Source organism: Telopea speciosissima, chromosome 9 (genome assembly GCF_018873765.1).
Source record: "Telopea speciosissima isolate NSW1024214 ecotype Mountain lineage chromosome 9, Tspe_v1, whole genome shotgun sequence".
NCBI classification, from domain to species: Eukaryota; Viridiplantae; Streptophyta; class Magnoliopsida; order Proteales; family Proteaceae; genus Telopea; species Telopea speciosissima.
The window spans coordinates 10,181,575-10,203,431 of NC_057924.1; the positions used below are offsets into that span (position 1 = coordinate 10,181,575).

The 21,857-nt window shown below is 42.9% G+C and overlaps 1 protein-coding gene across 7 annotated transcripts in view; it reads right to left on the reverse strand.

Moving 5' to 3' along the window:
- Positions 1-871: 871 nt before the first annotated feature.
- Positions 872-21,857, reverse strand: part of LOC122639806 (telomerase Cajal body protein 1) — a 42,859-nt gene continuing 21,873 nt past the window's right edge. For 6 of the 7 annotated variants that reach the window (XM_043832794.1, XM_043832790.1, XM_043832793.1 and 3 more), the window contains 5 exons: positions 21,533-21,585; positions 11,155-11,239; positions 11,010-11,076; positions 10,771-10,881; positions 872-1,185 (listed from right to left, as the gene is read on the reverse strand). In XM_043832794.1, coding sequence (XP_043688729.1) covers positions 1,064-1,185; positions 10,771-10,881; positions 11,010-11,076; positions 11,155-11,239; positions 21,533-21,585 — 438 coding nt within the window. In that variant the 3' untranslated portion in view covers positions 872-1,063. Of the gene's footprint in view, positions 1,186-10,460; positions 10,560-10,770; positions 10,882-11,009; positions 11,077-11,154; positions 11,240-21,532; positions 21,586-21,857 lie in introns of those variants that run through there. The other variant, XM_043832791.1, reaches the window with a different exon arrangement.

Sequence of the window (21,857 nt, forward strand, 5' to 3'; positions counted from 1 at the left end):
CATCAACTTTTGTTGATGAATCTTTCCCTTCTCGATTCAGATCCTTCTTGTAGATCTCATATGGGTGAGGTCTTATCGAAATCCCAAATGGGTAAAGAATGTCATAGGCACCATTTTTTGGACAAGATGCTCATTCGAGTTGCATCTTTTGTTTCCAGTAAAGCAATTATATAGTCAATAATGTCTTCCGGAAGCTCGCTGAACCGATCCTCCATAGCCTTTAATCATCCTCTATTGTTGGCAGTGAACATGAAAACCAAGAACTGCTATGGACGAAATTCTGGAAGAACTACAGCCAGATGCTGCAAAAAGCTTGATGAGAAGACAAGAAAAACCAGTCTTATTTACCTTCAATACCGACCGACGCTCTGGGAGGATGGGTAAAACTAGTTTGTCATCAGTTCATGTGAAGGCTGTAATTTTACAATCAGGATTGGTTCTAGATGGGATTCATCACCCAAAACTGGGAATGGAGTCAAATGGGTTTGCAATAAAAATCGCCCCTTCCATGACTACTAGTCAAAAAAGAGCTGTAACAATGAATGCAGTATTAATTTCTTTCAAACATCAAACCAAGTTAAGGAATGCTGTCGAAAGTGTCCCAAGTAATGCACGTCCAGGATCTTATATGTACATGGATGGGTCTTGCTTTAAAGTTGGATAGTTGATGTAAGCAGGGGCGCTCCTGCAAGGCGCGTCTGGCTAGCATTTTTCCAACCCAAATTTCACCTCATTATAATTTTCTCAAATGGGTCAACAGCCCCATAAGGACGCCCGTTTAAAGTACATTTATTACCTTTATTTTAAAAAAAAAAATCTCTTTGATTCTGAATTTTGTCAAGGTGTACATTTAGGTTTGCCACCAACCATGAGATCAAGAGACTAGATACAAGCTATTCAATATACTATGAAAAGTACAAATGTACAGCCGATGATTTGGTTGCATGTATATACACAGTATTAATCAAGATGTAAAAAAGCAAAAAAAGAGTAATGCACTATGGGTTACAAAGCATGTAAATCAAGATGTTTCAGAGATGCATACACACAATGTTTGCATGCATCAGGAACTCTGGTTCAATTCACATTCAGATTCAGTGTCCAATTCTCTCCAGCAGCTACTAGCAGCATTGTCTGCCATGGAGGCACAAGAAAACCCCCAAACAGATGCACAGTTTTCTTCAACTGCATAAAACAGAACCACAGAAAAAATTACCGGAAAATGATTATATCGTAACAGATAGAAAAAAGAATTTTTCATACTACTGGGATTTATAACAAAGACATTTGGCCACTCATGAAACACTAAGAATTTAAGAACATGAACATGGGTTCACTTTCTCTTTTCAGAAGTGATAATATAATTAAAAGAATTATATATCAATCCAAGAAAGAATGACTAGCAAGGTCAATAGTTAAGTCACAAGGCAATGGCACAACAACGGTGGAACTAAAATAAATTTCTGCTGCTTCCCCCCCCCCCCCCCCCCCCCAAAAAAAAAAAAAAAAAAAAATTCCAAGTGGAACTTGAAATCAACCAGTTACCATTGCCTCAGGCCAAGCAAATCTTTTTTTTTTTTTTTTTTTTGGATGAATGAAAAAATTCATTAACCAAAGGAAAAAGGGGGGGGGGAATACAAGCACGAGGCAAGAACAAAGCTTTGCCTAATCAAGGCAAGGACAAAAAAAAAAGAGGAGATCCCCAACAAAAGCACACTAAAGAAAGGGAGACGCCTGAACTAATAACAACCAAAGCCAGCCAATGCGAAGCAAACTATCCAAGATCCATTGACTCACGGCAAAGTACATGACCTCTGATATCTGAGCTTAGAGGCGCAATCCTCTCCGGGCAGGGCAAGGAATAGGCAATGTAGGGACGATTCTTAGGAAAAGGAGGGGAGCTAGGGTTATTCGAGATGGGGAGGCAATAGAATGGGGCACAGAGTGGAGGAACCCAATGTTGGAGTTTAGGCCCAAGTGTGGGTGAGCCGAGACAGAAGGGTTAAGGCAATGAGTCGGATGGCTAGAAAGAGCTGGCCCATTAAGACCAGTTGGATCAGCCAAAGGGAATCGGTTGGTGGGCTGGGCTAGAGAAGGAATGGCCAAAGAAAGAGAAGGGACCACAGGTGCGTTTACCTCAAGGGATCGAGGGACTAAAAATGCTTTGACTTGGCTTTTGAGGAAGAGGGTAATCCTCAGGCTCAAAGGGTTAGGCCTGGGAGAAAGCGATAGAGGAAGGTTGCTGGGAAGAGAGATGTTACAGAGAGGGAGAGGGTTCCCAGGCTGCAAAAGGGTTTCAGACTGTTGGAGCAGGGGGGGATCATCTGCCAGAGAAGGCGATCTTATCGCATTTGCGTCGGGAAGAGTGTTTATAACAGGAACTCTCTCGTAGAGGGGAGATCAATCGAAGGCAAAGCACAAGTAGCAACCTGCGAAGCTTCCTAGGGTTCCGACGATTGCAAAGCAACTGCATCTGGGGTTTCGCCAGAGGAGCTAGTAATGGTAAGGTCGCACAAGGGATCCTCTGAAATATGTGAGAGGCTTCAAGGAATGGCATCAAAATGGAGCTTTTCTGGACAAGAGCTATGGTTTGACCCATCTGCAGAGGACAGAAGCCTGAATCTATTCAGACCAACAGGGAAAGCCTGGAGATTCTATAGAGAGTCCTTTGGCACAACGGTGGATGGAGCAACTTTCCGGCGGTGAGTTTTGGATCGACCCCTGTTTTGACGAGAGGGAGAGAGAGAGACCTGGGTCTTTCCTTCTGTGAGACGAAAGCAGTGTCTAAGTTTTCTCTGGTAGGCAAATTCGAGGAAGGCCTAGGCAAGTCATCACCAGCAAGACAGGGAATGTCTTCTTCGGCAGGGTCCATAGGAGCTTTGGGGGAGCAAACAGAAGAGTCATGGCCAAAAACTTGGCAAACCAAACAGTGTGGCGGCTTCCAGTCGAAGTGGACTTCTTGATCGAAAGAATAATCTTCTCCCTCTTTCACTGTGATGAAGGAAGGGTGGGCTTCAAGAGTAGAGACTTCAACGCAGATCCTTGCATAGGTCAGTCTATCTTACTTCATGGTTCTCACATTGGTAATAGAGGAGTTCCCAAAACAAAGCCAACTGTACTAAGACCGTCGGTGCACCAATAGTGAAGGAGGAGCCCAGGTAGAGAAACCTAAAGAGGAACTGAGGAGAAATCAACTCCCCGGAGCTGCAATTGGCGGTGCCATTGACGCAGGAATATGGGTTTCTTCCCGATTAGCCAAGGGCCACCCTCCAAAGCTCGAGACTTGTCTTGGTCATTCGAGAATTCAAAAATGAAGAATCCATTATCAAGAAGATAGAATTCCAGATTTGCTTTGGCACGCCACTGCTTGGTAAGAGAAAGCTTGACTATGTGGAAGGGAGGCCTGGAACCAAGAAAGTGACCAACCAGGCAGTTCTCCCGAAGTCTAGCTTCGTCGGCAAGGAGGTCAGGAGGACAAAGGGCCACTTTGGAGCAACCAACAGTGGCAGGAGGAACAAAATGGAGGGGAAGGCTATCGGAGAAAGAAGCAGGGGCTGGAACGAAGAGAGTGCTCCATTTAGGGGGAGATTGGGCAGCAGGTGGGGAGGGGGAAGGAGGTCGAGGAGGAGGAGGGGCAGCAACAGCATGGGATGACGGCATGCCCTAAAAGAAGGAGAAGGCAAGAGAGAAGAGATTCAGGCCGGCCAGGATAGCTGGCGAGAAGAGAGGCCAGAGAGGAGCTGGCTTCACATGTTAGCACCGACTTGTTTCCTCTCTGATCTCAACGGAAGGAACCTAGTGTTTGTTGTTGTTATTATCAGTTCATTAATGGCATCTCCTTTTTCATGGATTGAACATGAAGTTCTTCGGACAAGAAAATCTTACTGGTTCAATAATGACAAGCTGAGAGTTAGAAGCAACCAGCTGGGAGCCTCAGCTTCAGTCATACCATGAAAGGTATCTTGAAAAAGGGGGACACCCAGCAGCTATAGCAACAATTGGTTGGCCACCATAATCACAAAGAATACAACTATAACAAGGTACTAATAGGACAGGGCCAAGTACAAGAAACTATGTTAAGATATGCCTGACTGCAATGCGTCTCCATGAAAGTATTAATCTATAATAATCTCCCTGTTTGATGGTGTGTCAATCACTTCCCTCCAAGATATTCAGCTACCTTCTGGACATCAAGGTATAGAGGAAATAATATGTTAGCCAGCTTATACATATTGAGGAAGATCCTTCTATTACAGATCACAACCAGGAAATGGTTGAGCCTTCATGATGCTAATTAGATTAAACTCCATAGAGTTATCAACTATCAGTTCCACTTCGGTGGCAGCAGGTTGTCTAGAAATCTTGGCAACTGGAGAATACGGTCATCATCTGAATAGTATGAGAATACATGTAAGGAGGAATATACTCTCATAATGAACCAGAATAACACAATGTGGGATCTGTGCAGAATACCATTTCCAACCAGATTATGCTGCTTCAAATGGATTTTCCAACACCATCCATGCTGTAGCAGAATCAAAGCAGTAATCAGCACCTGTGCAGCACAATGGAAGAGAAGAGGAACCCGTAGAGAAAGACAAAAAAACTGGTCGATTAGAATAGTTATCTTCCTAATCGACAGCCAGTAGAAGCCATACAGGTTTCTGTCGGGCCTACTCATACTAACCGAATACGTCATTCCAATCATATTTCTGTTCTTCTTGTTCGGTTTGCTGATGTTGATACCTTTTTACCTTCACGTAGAGCCTGAACTTACTGCCATTCCCAACTTTTGGATGATCAGACCTGGTTAAATGATAGGACAGAGTGTCCCTCCACCCACGGTGAATGGGATCCCATTCACCGCGGGGCAGGAGAGGGTGGGAAAGAGTATCGGGAGTGTATTTTGGAACATACTAAATCCCTAGGAGGGGTTTGTGAACCCTAGGATGGTGGGTGAACCGTCCTCTATGGGTGGAGGGAAACTTAGTCCTAAATGATATGGGCTTATATATATATATATAGGGTGCATCTTGTTGTCACCAAGTAGGTGAACTAAGAAGTTGAAACCTCACTTTTTTGCTCATTGTCTTATTCTCAAAAGTCATTTAATGCAAGGGTAACCATGTCATTTCACATGGAGAATGACAGCTTTTGAAAATGACATAATGATAAGTCACTTTCAACTTATTTTGAAAACTCTATTTACCTATGAATAAAATAACTTTTGAGAATAAGACAAGGGGGAAAAAAGGTAAGGTTACAATCATGTTGTAACCAAGATTTTCCAAAATATATATATGGGGAAGATTTTTCTGTCCAGGGGTGTGGCTCCTACGCCAGCACTAGGGCCAATATGAGTGTGCAAGGATGCATCAACAGGTGAAATTTTCGATTTTCATCGCCCGGGGGGGGCGAGGTGGTCATTTCGCCCCATCACGTGTCTAAGTGTAAAAGCCATGCTCCTCGGCCATATTTATGAGGAAAAAAAAGCTGCCAGGCTGCGCCACACCTGTGCTCAGACACAGGAAAGGCGCAATGACCGTCCCGCCCACGTGAAATAAAAAATCCCACTCCTATTGAATGCCTCCCACGCGTTCTCATTGGCCTCTGCACTGGTGTAGGGGCCATAGAACTAAAACTCAGAACTCGACCCCATGGAAAACCGAGTTGACTCGAGATATCTCGAGATCTCGATCGAGTTAGTGCATTTCCAACTCGAAACCTGGTTTCGGTGGGTTTTAGACCTAGTTTGGGTCTGAAACTTGGTACTTAGCCTATTTAAGGCCATTTAAACACAATGGCACTATCAGATTTTGCAAAAACAAATCCAAATATGAGTTTCACTTCGGACCCTAGGTTGGTAGGCAGTGACGTACTAAGATATCCTACTCTACATATAATTTAGTAATAGAAAGCAATCAACACATTCAATTAATGTAAAACAACTTAAATAAGCATTAGAAATGTTAAAGTGTACAATACATCAATCTATTTAACAATGTTACATTACATAAAATGTGATTGATTAATGAATTCAGTCCGAAAACTATCCACATAGAAGACCCATGCCATAGTGTTGTTGTAGTGTTGCACATAGTTTGCCACAGCATTCATATAAATGTTGTCATCAACATATGCCAATTCCCCTATCCTAGGGTACATGGGAGGTGATTGCCATGAGGCATGAGATCCACTGCTACTGTCATATTGAGGCATGTATGGGTGTGGCTGGTTTGGGACTGGGAATATGGGCCCAAAATCTGACCCCTGTGAAGGCTGTGAGCTCATTTTACCTTTGAAAAATGCTTCAAATTTGAGATGAATCCTTCAATTTTGTAGCTGAATCCTTCACTTGTGCAGCTGAATCAACTCTCTAGCAGGTTGTACGTTGAAATCCGGAGGTAAAATGAGCTCACAGCCTTCACAGGGGAAGAAAAGAGGTTCTGGACAGAACTCAATCGAGATATCTCGAGTTTTGTCGAGTTACGATACTTGTAAAGGATAAGATGGGTCAAGATCTGGGTCGACCCGAGATCTCGACCGAGATATTGCACTTCTAGAACTCGTATTAAGTCTCGTCTTGACCCCTTGGAAAACCGAGATCTCGCGAGTTTTAGTTCTATGGTAGGGGCCACACAGCCTGGCAGCGATCCCCCTCCATATATATATAACATGAACTTGGAACAGCCATCAAGAAGAGCAAGTAAACAAGGTTGTGGTGAACATATTACCCAGTTGATCACCAGAATGAACAAAGAGAGTTAAGATCTACTTCCTCGTTATGGAATCTCTCAAAAAATGGCAGTCAACCTAATGACCTCCCAAATTACTTACAATGTAGATAGCAACTTGGTTATCACAGTTCATATTCATAGGCTTAAAAACTAGAAACCTAAGTTCTTGAAGAACTGATTTTAGCCACATTAACTCAGCTAAAGTAAGCTCCATAGCCCTATATTAAACCTTGGCACTAGATTGAGCCACTATAGTCTGTTTCTTATTCCTCCATGCAAAAAGATAACCACCAACAAACGCACAACACCCACTAGTAGATCTTCAATCACTATCTACACCAGTCCATTCAGTATCAGAATAGCCAGCAATATCAGTATGACCAGGATGACAAAACAAGACCTTTCCCTTGATGGTGGACATGACCAGATTCTGCCGAAAAGTGGCATGAAAATTGAAGAATCCGCAGAAATGATGTTTCGCACTGATTGAGGTCCAAAGGACATTGGATTTTCACGAAATTTTACGTGAGCTTAAAATGATCAAATGATGTTGTCTGGAGATTCTTGGCCCAAATGGGAGGTTCGTAAATTGAGAAAAATGCCAGGGGCAAAAAGGTCACTTGAGCAAAAGGTGCCGGATTCGGATGAAACTTCACACATGAGTCAAAGATGGTTAAAAAAGGTTGTCCTAGGGGTCCCGGCCCTATTTGGGACAGTCGTGGTGGAAACATGTAAAGGATAAAATGGTAATCTTGCCACTTGGTCACCTTGTTATTCAATTGGGTTTTGATCATGATCGCAAGATGCTTTTCTATGGTGTCAGAATGTAGTGTCTACATGCGCTTGCAAGGGCCACATTGTGTACTCGGCATCTTCCTCTGACTGACTGTACCATACGTAAAGGAGGGCATGAGCTGACGACAGCCATGCACCAATTGTATCCCCGTTCCCTAAATCTGCCGATGGTCGAGCTGATTGTAGAGCACTGTGTGCTGAGATTTCAACACTTCAAGACCAGTAAAAAGAAGTTGACAGAAATTAAATTCCTCCCACATGCCCTTAAGAGCACTATAATATTCACCCCACAGATTTACCATTTTGTTTGAGGGAAAAGATCTTCTCATAAAGATCATAAACACAGGATATATTTTTTTCTAGGTAGAAACTTGTCATCCCAAACCACCTTAGCTATAGTGTGAAAAATAACATTGGCAACAATGGATAAATCCATACCATTCCAAAGACAGACAAGAAGGGTATTATTCTCACGCATGCACTCATCAAATGAGGTAATTGTAAGCAGTTAAGCACCATTTGATAGTTAGACAAGAAGCGTATCATTCTCACGCATCCACTCATCAAAGGAGATAATTAGAAGCACCATCCAAAGTAATTTAGACAATAAATGTGTTTGTAGAAGGTCTAGAATCACCCATTGGATCAGAGAGAACAATATACCAGCAATACAAGCGACCACAATTAAAGGACAAAGCATACAGTCAAACCGCAGAGCGCAGGAAAAGTGTCCACAAGCTCCAACAAGAAGAAAGAGAGAGGCAATAGTAACTTTAAAAGCAATGGAGAGTAGAACAAATACCATAGAATCAATAGAAGTCCTAACCCAACCCATATCACAGGGCAGAATTTCTCACCAAATCGCAGGAAGAAAAACTGAGCTGATGATGCTGAAATTTGATGTATATATACTGTAAGATATGGACAACATCCCTACAAATTTTCAAAATGATCCAACAAGTGGAAGTTGGTTTCTTGAAAAAACCTACTTGCACAAGGATTCTTCAAGAATTGTAGAAAACCAGATTTGCTGATCAAGAAAAGGGAATCACACTACCATATACTGATCACAGCAACACTTATATAGGTTATAAAAGGAGAAACTTCCATCAAAGGAGCAGATCTCAACAGTCAACACAGAGGATAACAGTAACTCTATCACAGATCATAGGACAGCACAGCAGAAAATCATACCAATCGCAGGATTTTGCGTCATAAAAGGAGCAGCAATAGGTGGCAGGAAGAAGACACCACCATCACATCAAATCCTTGTTTTCATATTGTATCTACAAGGATTTTGCGTCATAAAAGGAGCAGCAATAGGTGGCTGCACACCACATTGAAGAATCCTAGGAAGGAACGCACTGATTACTCTTGCTCTAATACAATGTAGCAGAATCAAAGTAGCAGTAATCAGCACCTGTACAGGACAATGGAAGAGAAAGAAGAAGAGAAGAGGAAACTACAGAGATGGACAAAAAGCAGGTCGATTAGGATAGGTATCTCCCTAATCAATAGCCAGTAATATATATATTACTTAATGAAGTATAATTACATAATAGCCCCATTATATTATATATGATTAAGTACTCATATAACCCACTACGTAAAGAACTGTACCAAAACTACCCCTACTGGTAGTAACTTTTAACACATGCAATAAAAGCATACTGCCAGTGATGCCCGGCAGAAGGAGGGGTCCTTATAGTTTTATCCAAATCCCTCTTTAAAGCAGTTCTACAAATGACCTCATACCCTCTTTATTCAAGAAAATTTGGCTCCATCCTGCCTCAAGACTTCACCACCTTCTACGTTATCCACCTTCAACCCCTTTTAACTTATGTCTACAAATTTGAATTTTTTAAAGATTTTAACGGTTGTTAGGAATCCCAACCTCGCAAACATTAATCTCATATAAGTTAACAATTATAGTATAATGAATTGAAAAAATACACACACACAATCATATATATATATATATATATATATATATATATATATGGACTGAATTTTCCTTCACCCACGGTCAAGGGAGAATCCCTTGACCAATTGGTTCAGATGGTGTCCATAGGATATAAGGGGAACAGTGGGGGTATTATCGACCTTTCGTAAATAGGGGCAGATATTTATGGCCATTGATTGCTGTACGGTTCCTACACCCGCGGTGCAGGAAAACTATCTGCTATATATATTTTTATAAAATAAATATAATACCTACATGAACCACCTAAAGTATTTTCTTAAAAGAGAAAAAAGTGAGGTTAAAAATCAGTTAAATGTTAAAAACACATGTTGTAACCATTAAACATGCACGAATCTGATTTATAACTGAGGAATGGCTTAAAGCTTCCCAGTTAACAATATTGATAGAAGAGGCATAAATGAAGTCACAGATAAGACGAGTTTAGACAGAACTCCATATGATGAACTCTGGAAGCATAGTTCATCTCTGTTTCTATGGAACTTATTTCAAAGAAAAAAAAACCTAATCTAGGACACCTAAAACATTGTTAATGTTGACATATCTAGTGGTCTCCATATTCTAGATGTTCTTATAGCTATACCTTTTGAGATGCTGCAAAAAATTCACTAAAATGCACCAACTTCCAGGTAGTAATTTAGTTATTTCCCATAGATTTTTTAGCTGTCTTATTTTCTTCCTAACCTGATGCTAATGCAAACTAACTAAAACAACTGTTTCCAGATATGTTGCTAATCTTTACATCTTAAGTTTCTAACTTTCCAAAAAAAATTTGTTTTATGGTCAACTCTTTTATGTTGCTTCAATCCCATCCCCCTCAATAACTCATCTCTGGTGCTTAACATGTTGCTTGAACCAAACGTCCCATAATTTGAAAAAGAAAAAAACTGACTTATCCAGCTCATAAGATACACTTTAGGATTTATTTCCAGCAAAGTTCTTTCGACAATGAGAAAACAGTTTATTTCACTGAATCCTTCATGGAAGTTGGAACTGTTGCAATCCAAGGGAGCTTGGGAAGACAAAAACTAGAATTCACTTGTGAACTACATTAATGATAAAACACATCAACACCCACACCAACACTGGAGTTTGCATGAACAGTCTTCAATAATCACAACAAAAATGTAAAAAAAAAAAAAAAAAAAGGAACAAAATTTGTCATGAAAAAGAAAGACAGGTCCAATGATTTTCGTCAAATCCAACTGGTAAGAACTTCAGAGAGCATTGTCCAATGATGCTACGTTGAGAACATACCTGTCAAGCTCAAATCCTCATCATAGCCATCCGGCATGACAAATCTTCGATGCCCTGATGATGAAGCAGCCAATGGTAGAAAGGGATGGAAACAGAAACCATTGACGGTATCTAGAGAGAAGGCAAGTGAACCAGTTAAGGGGTATCCAAGTACAAATCTGCTAGAAATAGAACGTCTTAGAAAGTACAAAAAATAATTGAGAGTTTTTCCAGCTTTTGGTAATGAAATAGATATATACCAGATGCAGCTTGGAAGCTTGCTAACCACTGTCCAGTCTGAAGGTCATAAATGTGAACCTGACCATCCTAAAACAAACAGTACCAGAGTTGAATTGATTGATTCAACTTTATAGGCCAATTAAAGGAAATTGGACAGAAGTCTACCTGGCCCCCTGTACCAAGATGCCTACCACAAGGCTCAATATCAAATAATATCCGCTGGTTTGTATACTCTGATGACCTGTACAACCTGATTGCAGGTTCCAATCAGCAAATGCAAGCACTTGTGCTTTTATGAAGCAAAATTCGTTTTTGCTTGAAAATAGTGACCAAGAAAATTCCATATCCTAGTGTATTATGCTAGTAAAGGTTGCAAATTTAACTTATGAGATGATAAATTGTAGTTGTAGCCATAGTTGTCATGGCGTCTAGGCAACCCTAGGCATTGGAGGGAAAAAAAGCAAGGTGACACCAAAAAGGCGCCTAGGCAATGCCTTGACAACTATGGTTGTAGCCCAAATATGACAGACCATAGTTATCAAGGCGACGCCATGGCATCCAGACTCCTTGGACGCCTAGGTGGGCCCATGGCGTTGTCGCCTTGCTTTTCCCATCTAAAACGCCATGGTCGCCTTCCCGCCTTGATAACTATGTGACAGAGATGTTGCAAAGTGCTTTGGTCATCTGGTGCGCTGATAACTAATTGTTCTATAATTATTCAGGTGAAAATGATCATTTAGCAAAGAAAGGATTTCTTTCCAGCAATCTACGTTCCAGCTGACTGTTGGGCGAGTGTTGGATCAGCATAACATAGAAGTACTATTAGACATAACACCAGTTCACTTCAAAGATAGGGCAACTTAAATCATAATATATAGTGCATAGAGAATACAAACTGCTCATTCTGAATATCAGATGCCTTTAGAGGGTAGTATATGCAAATGGGACGCCACTAATTAGGCTAATGGATGAAATGGCTTCAATTTGTCAGCAGTTGATTGTGAAATGATGGTCAGCATAATTGAAGGAAAATAGAACTGGGAGCAATCTTACGAACAGAAGTAAATGATATCTTTTCACATGCTGGAACTTGAACGTGTAATATTCCATCTTAATACTTCACCCTTATATAAGATGGGGAAAGGAGCAGCAGTTTGGTTCTAAACTGATTGGCCAACTACTTTATTCAACACCCAACGTACAACAAAGTCAAGCACTGGAATGTTTCCACGATTATTTTTAGAGTAGGCAAGGGAAACAAATGCCATCTCTATACAGATCTAGATCAAACAAATGCCGAGAGCTCCTACTTCAGTCTTTTTGCCCTGCTCCATATAGATCTAGCACACATTTCATTCATACATCAAGAGAACAAGTAAAAGGGGAAAGTTTTTTTTTTTTATCCCGAAAATTACCTGGGACCCGGGCCAGTCCCTAGAATTTTATTAAAATCAATCAATGAATAAAGAATACAAGGGGGGGGGGGGGGGGGGGACGTACCACCTTACCCCAACCCAAAGGAGCAGTTGCTCTCAACTCAACTCTGGACCTGACCCATACAAACTTATAAAACTTATTTCCTTAGAACTGGCAAACCAGCCCTGTCCTCTCTAAGAATACGCTGTAAAAGGGGAAAGTTGAAGGATGTCCTTTGGACTTTTTCTCTCCAATCAAAACATTACTCCATTAAATGTGCTTGTGATTCCTTCATTTTGAATTTCCACCTTGAGTTATAATCTTTGATCTGGATGCTTTGTTTTGGATACAAAAGCCTTGCACGAAATTATTGGAGAAGGTTTCCGAACTCCAAATACTGATGAAAAAGCAACTCCTTAGCGTAACTCTGAGACTTGCCAACCAGGGGAAGCCCAAAGAATATGGAATAGATTAACAGATCCCAGCTTGCAAAAAGAATAGCTCGCAAGGGAGATCTAGCATAATTAACTCGATTGGCTACAACTTTTATATATAATCCTTCTAGGAACTGTGGTGACCTTTCAATTTTTTATTTTTATTTTGAAAATGATGCCCAAGTCTAAAATTACAGTATTTCTCCAAATATTATTCACTTATGTCTTTTCCTTTCCATTTTGATATTTTTTTTTCACAACTGGATAATTTATTAAGATTAATCCATGCAAACCAAGACCTTTATTATACTTATAGTTCCAAATTTCTATGTAGCAAAAAGAGTATTCTTTTTGCAGCAATGAATAAACTGTCAGAAATGCATATCAAATGTTTATGTCAGATGACTCAGATAGGAACAACTCACTAATAACAAAGAGTTAATCATCTTTTCTTACTTCTTATCTAAAACTACCGTATTTCATAGCTCATGCTATAGGATTCTAAATCCAAGGAGACTTTTTGATAGTCCATGGGAATCTCTTTCTGTTATGCTGTGAAGGGTATTTGGTCATTAAGTCAGACCAAGCTTTCCTTCAAATGAAGAAATGATATTCAAACAAATAAATAATAATAGAAAGGGAAAGAAATTTTCTTGTGGATTATCAAAAAGTCTCGTAGAATATGAGGCTTTTTATATATACCATTTTATACGATATTAGTGAAACAATTCTACTTTACTCATTTTTTCAGTACAGCATGTTCATATAAGTACATATTTGTATATTAAAAAATATGGCTGCAAAGCGAAAGTGAAATTATGTTAGATTTCTCATGACTAGTGTTTCCAGTTTCCACACCTTGCATCCGTTTCCATCCCCACACAGAAATCAAATTTTACCTTGTGCCTAAGCATACTCATATGCTGAAATCATAAAAAGAAACAAAACCATAGTATTGGCAATAAGCAATTGTGAAGCATATGATATGCTTTTGTGAAATATCTAACATGATTCCATAACCCGCTTCAATTGACTAACTATTGTTCGTAGTTCCAACTTTTAGTCTAAATACCGACACTTTGAAACATATATTAGTTTCGACAAAAGTCAAAATGATATCCTATGCGGAATACATATATAGATCATAGTTATCAAGGCGGGAAGGCATCCAAGGCGTTTTAGAGGGTAAAAAATCAAGGCGACACAGCCATGGCGGCAAGGTGCTCGCCATGGCACCAAAGGCGTCCAAGGCGACCAAGGAGCCTAGACGCCTTGATAACTATGATATAGATAAGACGAGTGTAGCGGAGATGAGGATGTTGAGGAGGATGTGCGGCAAGGCCAAGAGAGATAGCGTAAGGAATGATTGTATTAGAACCGAATTGGGAGTTGCACCAATCCAGGACAAGCTCCGTGAGAGTCGATTGAGGTGGTATGGTCATGTCCAACGGAGACCCATGGATGCACCAATAAGGAAGAGTGACTAGATTCAGTTTGAAGGAGCTAAAAGAGGTAGGGGCAGGCCTAAAATGACTATTGGAGAAGTGATAAGAAAGGATAAGCATGTGGTAGGGTAGGGCTCGATCCTAGTATGATCGCGGTTAGAGTCGTGTGGAGGACAAGGACCTGTGTAGCCGACCCTTGTAGGGGGATGTTCCTGGGATGCTGCTTTGACTACTTCTTAGACTTTTTTCCTTCAGTAATTTTATTTTATCTTTTTTACTTCCTTTACTCCTTTTGACTTTTTTACCCTTTTTTTTTTTTTTTAACTCCCTTCTACTTCTCTTATTTCTGTTACTGTCATGGCCTCTTCGGATCCATGTAGCCGACCCCATTTAATTGGGATAAGGTTATGGTTGTTGTTTTGAGCTTTCGCCCTTTTTTGCCTGAGAGCTGCAGAACTGCTAGAAGCCTCAAATTATTTTGCAAAAGCCTTCATTTTGCTGCTAAATTAAGGCTTTATGGTCACCTATGGAACATTCACTTCAACATTTAGGTGGATTTGAAACATCATTTGGCTAAATTTCGACCCATAGGGCTGTTGTGATAGACTTTGAGAGATTCTTCAGGCATAGGATGACACAGTCGTCATATGTAATAAAGTTCGAAGCTAAAATATTACTTTGGGGGTTTTCTTCACATCTAATGATTCACACATGTATAAACATGTTAAAATAGGCACTACAAGAAGTTTCAGGGTAAAATTCCATCATTTGACCACTAAAATGGCCATTTCGAATTGACCTACCAAATGGACCAAATTTTGAACCCATTTCACAGATTTCAGTAGTATATTTTGGTTTTGACCAAGGTCGAAATCCTGATTGAAACCGAAACTTGAAACCTTGCTAGTGTTTGCAGATCATTGAAATAGACAGTTGATATTAATTTTTTGGTGAATAGAATCTATTACCAAACCCCAAGAGGGGGCAGGGGAAAAAAGGGGGGAAGGGGATATACAAAGAGAAAAGGGGGAGAGAGAAGGGGGGGGGGGGCAGCAGAGAGCCAACCTACGCAGAGGTGGGGGGCTGCAAAAGAGAAGTATCAAGACCCCAGGATACAACAATATTCCTATTCCTTGAGGTATCAAGAATGGATCTATGAGGGATAAAACTGAGCTAGGAGGAGACATCAAAGGAGATGGCTTTCCAAATCATATCAAAAAATCTAGAGTTGGAAGTCCATCTCCTAAGATTCCTTTCCATCCAAATATGGTAGATAGCAAAGCCAAAAACTAGCTTTCTGACAGTGTCACATATAGTGCCTCCAGTAAAGGTCATGTCCAACCAAAGCCATTCCCTATCAAAAGCGAGGGGTCTCCTGCAGTGCGGCCAAATGGTTGTAAAGGTCTTTTTCCAGATGCTGGAGGTAAATGGGCAAGCAAAGAAGAGATGGGCTGTGTCCTCAGAGCCATTCCAACAAAAGATGCAAGAGGGGGAGACAAGGATGTGACGGCGGAGGAGGAAGGCTTGGGTTGGGAGGTAAACTGTGAAGCTATGGCGAGGGATATGGCCTTTGAACCAGACTAACTTGTGCCAAGGGACAGAGGGCCAAGGTTCCTAAAAAAGTTCCAAGCAGAACAAAAGCTAAAGAGGCCGTTGGAGGAAGGAAGCCAAATAACCTTATCCGCATGAGCAGGGGGGAGGGACGGCCAGATCTGAGAAAGGATAGTGGGAAGGGAGGAGGGGGGGACCAAGCCTAAGAAATAATGACTGAAAGAGGGGCATATTTTGGAAGGACAGAGGAGTAGATCGACCTAGGCCCAAAGACGTTGTAAAGGACTCCAAGAGGGTGCTATGGATCAAGCTAAAGGGAGGTGGAAGATCCGTCGATAATGGAGGAGGAGATGGCTCTAAGGGCGAGGGGGAGAAGGAGGAGAATCTTCCACTAGATCCAAGACGAGTCACGAGTCAGAGGGGACGGGGACAGTCTAGAAGGAGTCCTTTTTGAGAAGGTGGGAGTAAATCCAGTTTACCTAAATGGAGTCATGCTTGGAGGAAATTTTCTAAAGGAGCTTAAGGATACCCGCGGTATTGGAGTTGCGGATGCGGTGAATGCCCAGGCCTCCTTAAGCTTGGGGAGGCAAATGGATTTCCAAATGATTGGATGGAGAAATTTGGAAGCTTCTTTCCCTTTCCAGAGGAAGGCACAGAGAAGGTGTTCCATAGCCTTGATGGTGGCTTTAGGAATACCATAGATACCGCACCAGTAAATGTAAGAAGCTTGGAGGACCAATCTAATGCACTCAAGTCTGCCAGCATAGGATAGGAGTTTGCCTTTCCAATGCTGGAGATGCTGACGGATGTTGTCGAGCATGGGAGTGCAGTGATGACTGGAAAGCCTAGCAGGGAGAAGAGGAAGGCCGGGATATTTGACAGGGAGGGCTCCAATGGAGAAGCCAATCAGACTCCAGAGGGTCGCTTTGTAAGACTCGGGGATACCAGAAAGAAAATTTTTGGATTTGAGGAGATTAATGCGGAGGCCAAAGAGAGTCTCAAAGAGATGGAGGGAAGACATGATGGCAGAGATGGAGGAGTGTGAGACCTTTGAGAAAATCATCAGGTCGTCAACGAAGGTAAGATGGGTAAGGTTGAGATGTTTGCATTTGGGGATAAGGGAGATGAGGTGAAGGTCCGTTTTGGTTTGGAGACTCCTGGAGAGGACTTCCAAAGCCAGAGAGAAGAGGAAGGGGGAGAGAAGGCATCCTTGGCAAATGCCAACTTTGGAATTGAAAAAACCGGCGGGGGAGCCATTGACAAGGACTGAGAAGGAAAGAGATGAGATACAAGCGTAAATCCAGCAGACGAAAGCAGAGGGAAAGCCCATTGGGGAAAGAACTTCACAGATGAAGTCCCAATGAAGGGAGTCAAAAGCCTTATGAAGATCGATTTTCATAAGGGCCGCAGGAGAATGGCATTTTCGATCAAAGCCTCGCACTACCTCTGAGCAGAGGATAATATAGTCCGCAATACTCCTGCCAGAGATTAAGGCAGATTGATTAGGACTGACGAGGTAAGGGATGACAGCCTGGATCCAGTTGGCAAGAATCTTAGCAATGAATTTGTAAAGAAGATTGCAGAGAGATATAGGCATGAAATCAGACAGGGAGGAGGCTCCAGCCATCTTAGGGATAAGGCAGATGAAGGTTTGATTGATCTGGGCAAGTTGGTTGGGTTTGAAGAAGATGCTACGGATAGCTTTGAAGAGATCTCCTTTAATAGAGCCCTAGCAACTAAGGAAAAAGCCCATATTGAAGCCATCAGGCCCATGGGCCTTGTTGGATTTGTGGGAGAGGATCCGCTTAGAGATTTCCTCATCCGAGGGTAAGGCAAGGAGGGAGTTTGCCAAGAGGGGGGGACAAACTTGTCAATGAGGTCAGGGGGAAGAGGGAAGAGGGAAGGGGAAGGGAGGGAGGGGTCGAAGAGGGAGGAAAAGAAGGAGATGGTTTCAGAAATAATGTCCTGGACCGAGGTAAGAGGAGACCCGTCAGGAGCGAGGAGCAAGGTGATGGAGTTGGAAATAAGCCTAGCTCTCAAGGAGCGGTGAAAGTAAGCCATGTTGGAGTCTCCAAGTTCCAACCACCTAATGCAGGATTTTTTACGTAGGAAACTTTCTTCTTGGATGGAAAGAGAGGACAGCTCCTCAGAAAGCTTTTTTTCCTCAAGGGCAAGCTCGGGGTTGAGCGAGTCCAATTGGAGCCAGGATTGGACAAGGGCGAGATCGGCTTGGCAAGAGGAGACCCGGGAAGGGATGTCACCAAAGGTGGAATGGTTCCACCTTTTAAGGGCGGACTTGGTGTGGCGAAGCTTCCGAGCAAAGGAAATAAGAGGGAGAAAGGGACAGAAAACAGGAGAACGCCAAGCTTTTAGGATGGTGGAGATGTAGAGTTGATGGGAGGTCCACATATCAAAGAATTTGAAGGGCTTGGGGCCAAAAGAGGAGTAAGGCTGGATGAGGAGATGGCAAGGGCTGTGATCAGATAATCCTTGAAGATGGAAATTAGCAAGGGAATGGGGCAAGATGGAAAGCCAAGCCTCGTTGGAGAGGAAGCGATCGAACTTCCAAGCAATGCGATCGGAACCCACTCTTCAGTTGTACCAAGTGAGGGAGGAACCAGTCCATCGAAGGTCCTCAATGCAGTCATTGAAAGCATTAACTGAAGGTAGGTCAATAGGACGACCTCCAATTTTCTCAGATTGGGATCTGACAACATTGAAATCACCTCCCACTCCCCAAGGGAGGGAGAGGTCACCCCAAAGGGAAACACGGTCAGCGACTTGGTTGCAAGCGTAGAATACCGAAATGAAGAAGGATAAAGGAGAGTTGGGGATGGACAAGCAGAGATGGAGAAGCTGGAAGGAAGAGTATGAAATGGAGATATGAATTTTTAAGGGAGATCCAAATACGGCCGTTTGGGGAGTGGTTGTAGTTGGAGAGAAAAGACTAAGAGGGGGCGATAGCGGTGGCAATGCGAGAAACATTCTCTTGAAGGACCCTGGTTTCAAGAAGAGCACAAAAGGATGAGTGGGTGGATTTGATGAGAGACCTAATGTTATGGTGCTTCACCAGGGAATTGAGGCCCCTGACATTCCAAATGAAGCCAGCAAACATGGGAGCTAGAAGGAAAGGGGCAGGGGTTTCCTAGTAGGGGCACTTCTGTACCTCCGACGGAAATAAGCAACGACCGGGCTGCGAACAAAAGGACGATGAAGGGGAAGAGGCCAGACCGAGCCGAGGGGAGGGGGGGAGACTTAGCGGATAAGGTTGTTGCACAAGGGGAGGAGGGGATTGGGGGGGAAGGGGCAGATCAGGAAAAGGGGTATCTAGGATGGAAGGTAAATTGGAGTCAGAACTAGATCGGGTCAAGGTGGTAGGGGTGATCGGGTTGGGGTAGTGTTTACGATAGAGGTGGGCTAGGGGTTTGATAATGGGAAGGTTGTAAGAGAAATAGGAATGGGCCTGGGTGTGGTGTAAGTGATTTGGGTTGGGAGATGGGCTTGGGGATTTTGGATGGTAACATTGGTGGGCCTGGAGGTTAAGAGGTGGGTTAGAAGAGAGGCGATTAAAGAGGGGGGGTGTGGGCTTGGAAGGGGTTGGGCCTACAGGGGGATAGAAGGGTAAAAAGGTGGCAAGGTTGGCAGGGCACGTGGCATGGGGGTGAGGAGAGAGGGTGGTTGGTGGAATGGAACCGAGGAAAAGGGGCTTCGCGGGGATTGAGGGGGTGGGCAAAAGGAGGGGTAAAAGGGTTTGGGAACAAGAAGGGGAGGGGGATTAGGTAAGGTGAAGACAAACCTTTGCTTAGGAGAGAGCCGCTTTGCATAAGAATGGCAACTGGGGGCCAACCGAGATTGATCCACTACAGGAGCAAGGTCAAGGGAAGCCTGAAGAGACTGCGGCCAGCTTTTCGACACACCAAGGGATGAAGAGGAATCAGGAGACCTTCCAGGCACAATGATGGCAGCATCACAATTCGTCTGGAGAGGCTACAAAGCCCTAGCAAGGGTAGCTGATTGGGAACCTGGCTCGCCAATGGGAGCCTCGTTGTTCAAAAATTTCTCGTCAATCAGTCTTTGGTCATTGGAGCTGACGGTGGCCTAATTCGTCAGGGGAGCTAAAGGTAGCGGGACCAGAGTACCAAGTTCAGAACAGGCTAGAGGGGCCTCGGGACTGGTGACAGGGGCACCTCAATGCCAGTAGGGGATCCAGAGGCGGGGAGACCACGATGACGGTGAATGTGGTGACGGCGAACGGAGCTTCTTCCACGGCCAGGAGAAATGGAGGGGCCAGAGGCAGGGTGGACACGACGGCGACGACTATGGAAGCGGCGAGCAGAGCTTCTTCCACAATCAAGAGGTCTGGAGGAGCCAGAAGGGGGTATGGGAGCATGGTGAATACACAAACCAAAACGATACTCAGATTGAGGAGAAGAGCGAGCAGAAAGAGCAGAAGGAGAAGCTAAGTCTGTCGTAAGCGTTGCTAGGCAAGCTGTAGTCATCGAGGGAAGGGGAGCTTTGCCGGAGCAATCCCTCGAATGGTGCCCAAAAACCTTGCAATGCAAGCAGTGAGGAGGGATCCAATCATATTTAACCGGTTGCTCGAAGCTGAAGCCATCTTCTTCCACAATGGAAGAAAGACGATCCATCTTCAAGGTACGAGCGTTGGAGTAGAGCGGAAACCCAATGACAGAGCCTATTCGGCTAAGGTATTCTTGACTCCAGTAATGCAAGGGGAGACCAGGAAGGGAAATCCACAAGCGAATGGAGCTGAAGTCGACCTTGTGGAGAAGAACATAGGGGTACCATTGGCAAAGGAAGATTGGCTTGGAGCCTACCATCCAAGGAGCACCATCAAGAGCTCGAGCCTTTACCTCATCAGAGAAGAATTTAAAAATGAACACTCCGTTCTCAAGAAGGAAGATATCTAAAGATCCCTAAGCTTTTCCATTGTTTGGAGAGGGAGGCTTTGAGGATGTTGAAAGGGGGTCTGGGACCCAGGAAGTGTGACCAACAAGGCAGGTTTGCCATTTTGAGATTTCAGGGGAGAGAAGGTGGTTTGGGCAGAGGGCAAAAGGGGTTCCATTATCAGTTGTAGGTTCGACAAAGTGGAGGTTGAGACCAGCGGTGGAAGGGGCAGGGGGTTGGGAGAAAAGGGAGGACCACGATTTTGGGAGTTCGGAGGTGGGATGGATGGGGGAAGAGGAGACAGGGATGGTGGAGGATGCGGAAATGACAGTAGTGACAGTGGAGATGGCAGGTACAGGAGTGAAGGTGGTGGTGGTGATGGTGGAGATGGGATTGGCAGAGGTGGTGGTGGGGAAGGAGGAGGACGTCGGAGGTGAAGAAGGCAGTGGTAGAGGATTCATGGCCTCAACATTTCCGGTTTTTCCCCAGACAGTTGATATTAGATAAGATACAAGATTTACTAGCATATTGGTCTCTTATTTGGATTCATCTTTGCATGTTTTTAGAATGACAATTTTACCATTTATTAGATCCAAAGCCCAAACTGATTTATATTGCTGAAGAATGTCACTCTCAGTAGTTTTGTATATGGGTAAGGATTCTTTTATTTTTAGTACATCAGTAGAAATACAATGTTACCTTCCTCATCAAATACTAATGGTGAAAAGCAGTAACAACAACAAAAATAACAGTACTAGTAATAGGTAATGCCAGCAAGAGAATTTCACTTACTTGTACACAATGCCAGCTGTATTGCGTACATCCCAGCAGTATATATAGGGATCCTTGAAAAAATATGAAGAAAAGTTGTGTTAATAAGAATACATGCAAACACCAAGTGAAATACCACTTTTTTTCTCACATAAGAAAAAATAATTAGGATAAGCTGCATAAAGGACACACTTGCACAGCAGTAAATAACTAATGTGCAGCAAAAGATTAACCCAATTGATTGTCAAGATGAAACCATACGATTATATCAAATAATTTATATTGTAGCAACTTATACCAGGGAACTTTAGGAAAAATCTGGTAGTAAAAGGGTGCTTCATGTAGA